This window comes from Phaenicophaeus curvirostris, chromosome Z (assembly GCF_032191515.1).
Source record: "Phaenicophaeus curvirostris isolate KB17595 chromosome Z, BPBGC_Pcur_1.0, whole genome shotgun sequence".
NCBI classification, from domain to species: Eukaryota; Metazoa; Chordata; class Aves; order Cuculiformes; family Cuculidae; genus Phaenicophaeus; species Phaenicophaeus curvirostris.
Genome location: NC_091431.1, coordinates 12105907 through 12108842, shown reverse-complemented (window position 1 = coordinate 12108842; position 2936 = coordinate 12105907). Strand labels below are relative to the sequence as shown.

General features: G+C 59.5%; 1 protein-coding gene across 1 annotated transcript; it reads left to right on the top strand.

Moving 5' to 3' along the window:
- The first annotated feature begins 317 nt into the window (after window positions 1–317).
- Window positions 318–1798, top strand: EMC4 (ER membrane protein complex subunit 4). Its single transcript, XM_069880019.1, has 5 exons — window positions 318–425; window positions 515–614; window positions 717–870; window positions 1434–1594; window positions 1714–1798. The coding sequence occupies exons 1-5, from the start codon at window positions 358–360 to the stop codon at window positions 1747–1749; spliced, it is 519 nt and encodes a 172-aa protein (XP_069736120.1). The 5' UTR covers window positions 318–357; the 3' UTR covers window positions 1750–1798.
- Window positions 1799–2936: the final 1138 nt, after the last annotated feature.

Below are 2936 nucleotides of genomic sequence, written 5' to 3'. Positions count from 1 at the left end.
AAAAAACAAACCACAAGCCCAAGAAATTTTTAAATAATCAAAATCACTCCCAAAAGACTTAAGAATAAAAACACACAAGAAACCGAGCCCAAAAGCTTTGGGGGGGAAAAAAGGAAAGAAAAACCCAAACCACCAAAGGCAGAGGAGGGGTGAGAGAAGGGGAGAAAGGGTAGGGAGGTAGGACCGGGCAGCGGGCGGAACCCTCAGCCCGCGCCACAGTTCCGGGAGGACAGGGCCGGGATGGGCACCGCAGGGGGTGGGGCGGGCGGGAGGTCGGTTGCTGTGGTGACAACCTCACGTGACCACTCATCCGCCTACGTGGCCCCCCACGTGACCCGCAGGTCGGTCCCTGGCAAGATGGCGGCGGCGGTTCGGGGCCGGCGTTTCAAGTGGTCGCTGGAGCTGGCGGCGGCGCCGGGAGGGCGGTGAGGCCTGGGGGGCACCGCGGGGCGGGGCGGGTCTGGGCGTGCAGGGGCATCCCCGGCCTCACCCACTCCCCTCTGTGCCCTCCCAGGCCCCGCGGAGCAGCCGAGAGCCGCGGGCCGGTGGGGTTCGCCGAGCGACAGCTGGGAGAGGGCAGCGTCCACGAGAGCGACAAAATCCTCATGGAGAAGGTGGGCGGGGCGGCCGGGAGGGAAACCCCTCGGGCCCCCGGGTCCTCTGTGCGGGGCACGGCCTCTTCGAAGGCGTTCGCCCCACATCCCCTTTCCCCGCAGCGCTGCTGGGACGTGGCACTGGCGCCGCTGAAGCAGATCCCCATGAACCTGTTCATCATGTACATGGCTGGCAACACCATCTCGATCTTCCCCGCCATGATGGTCTGCATGATGGCCTGGCGCCCGCTGCAGGCCCTCATGTCCCTCTCTGCCAGTGAGTACAGCCCTGTGTCGGTGGTGGCTCCCCGGGTGTCTCCCCACAGCCACTGCCTGCCCTGGAACAGCCGCCCCACATACCTCTGGCAGTCCCCTGCTCTGCATCTACCCTGGCCCCAGTCATCTTGTCAGCTATCCATACGTATCCCCACAGTCATCCCTACAACAGCCCCCATCACACATGTCCCTCTGCAACAGTTGCACCCGTGTGTCACCAGAAGTCATTCCTGTGACAGTCACCCCTTATATTGGTTGCCCCACATAGCCCAAACAGCTGCCTCCATATTAGTTGTTTCCATGTGTCCACTGAGAGTCACCCCCACGTCCCCCTCCCCCACGCAGACCCCTGCAGCTGGCCCTGTGGTAGTCAGTCCCATGTCGGTCAGTCCCGCGCCTCCCGCATGTCACCCAGCAGGCATCCGCCCCACGTCTCCCCTGTGCTTCCCCCTGGATCTCCCCTGCCACTCACCACCACCGTTACCCCCGGTCCCTCACCATGCCAGGTTTGTGGCATGGGGGTGACAGTGACGAGGCTCCTGTCCCACCTTCTCACCCCCGCAGCACTGAAGGCCCTGGAGAGCTCAAGTCGGCGGGCACTGCAGGGGCTGGTGTTCCTGGTGGGCAATGGGCTGGGGCTGGCGCTGGCCCTCTACAAGTGCCAGGCCATGGGGCTGCTGCCCACTCGCCCCTCCGACTGGCTGGCCTTCGTGGCCCCCCCACAGGTGTGTCCAGGTGCTGGGGTCCTCCCACCCCACCCCTGCTCCCCTTAGTGCCAGGGTTCCCCCTGACCCAGGTGCCACGGTCCCCACACTCACACCCTTTCTCTCTCTTCCCTTGGCAGCGGATGGAGTTCACTGGGGGCGGCCTGATCCTGTGACCTTGTGTGCCAACCCACCAATAAAGGAAATAGCAGGCTGATCACCTTATTTTTGGGGGTAATTCTGAGGGTTTGGGGCCTCGGCCCAAGTCGGTACTGGAGAGGTTGGAGCGAAAAACCTTTCTTGGTGGCAAGCCATGCTTGGGAGCAATGGAGCCTATGCTGGTCATGGTGGGGCTCATACTGGGAGCACTGGGAGTGCACTGGAGGAGCACTGACGCCTGTACTGGGAGTGCCTTGGGAGCCTTGGCAGCCACACCGGGCATGCACTAGAGCTGCAACCAGAGCATCAGGGCTCATAGTAGGAACCTTAGGGCCTGTAGCAGGAGCACTGGGAGCTTTAGGGGGATGCACTGGTAGTACACTGGAGCTGCACTTGGAATCTCAGGGCCTGTACAGGGAGCCTTGGGATGCATATTAGGAACACTGGGAGCCTTGGGGCCTCTACTGGGATCATAATCGGAGAGCTGCAGCCTAGGCTGGCACTGTACTGGGAACACTGGGTCCATAGTGGAAACACTGGCTCTCATACTAGGATCTTAACTGTAGCTCATGGTGGTAAAATACTGCAAGCACTGGGGTCTGTACAGGGGTCGGACAGCTGCAGTTCAGGCTGGAGGTCATACTGAGAGTGCTGGGGCCCATACTGGGAGTGCTGGAGCCTTGCTGGGATCGTTCTTGAAGAGCTATGACCCAGACTGGCATTGTACTGGGAGCGTTGGAGCTATATTGGAAAAACTTGGCCTATACTGGAGTCATGCCTGATGACCTGTGGCCTAGGCTGGCATCATGCTGCAGGCACTGGTCCTTGTCGCAGAGGCACCCACAAAACAGCCTGTCAGTCCGTGAAAATAATGAGGATTTACTTTGCACTCCGACAAACAAAAATAAACCATTGGTTTGGATGACAGTCCGGCATTATTCATACACAACTGCCTTACAGATTTCTAAGTTTCACTAACAGTCCTTTAGGAGGGTAACCCAAAATGTCTACACACACTCGCTGACTCACAAAAGGAAATCTCTCACTCAAAGGTACCTAAAAGACAGGATCGCTCACCCAGAGGGGTGAGGACTTGCTTGAGAGTATATGCAGAAGAAATAATGTCTGAAAGGGGGGTGAGGGAGCCCAGTCCTGGGAAAGTTACCTTGGATGGCATCTCAGTCCCAAGGAGTGAGTCCTCACT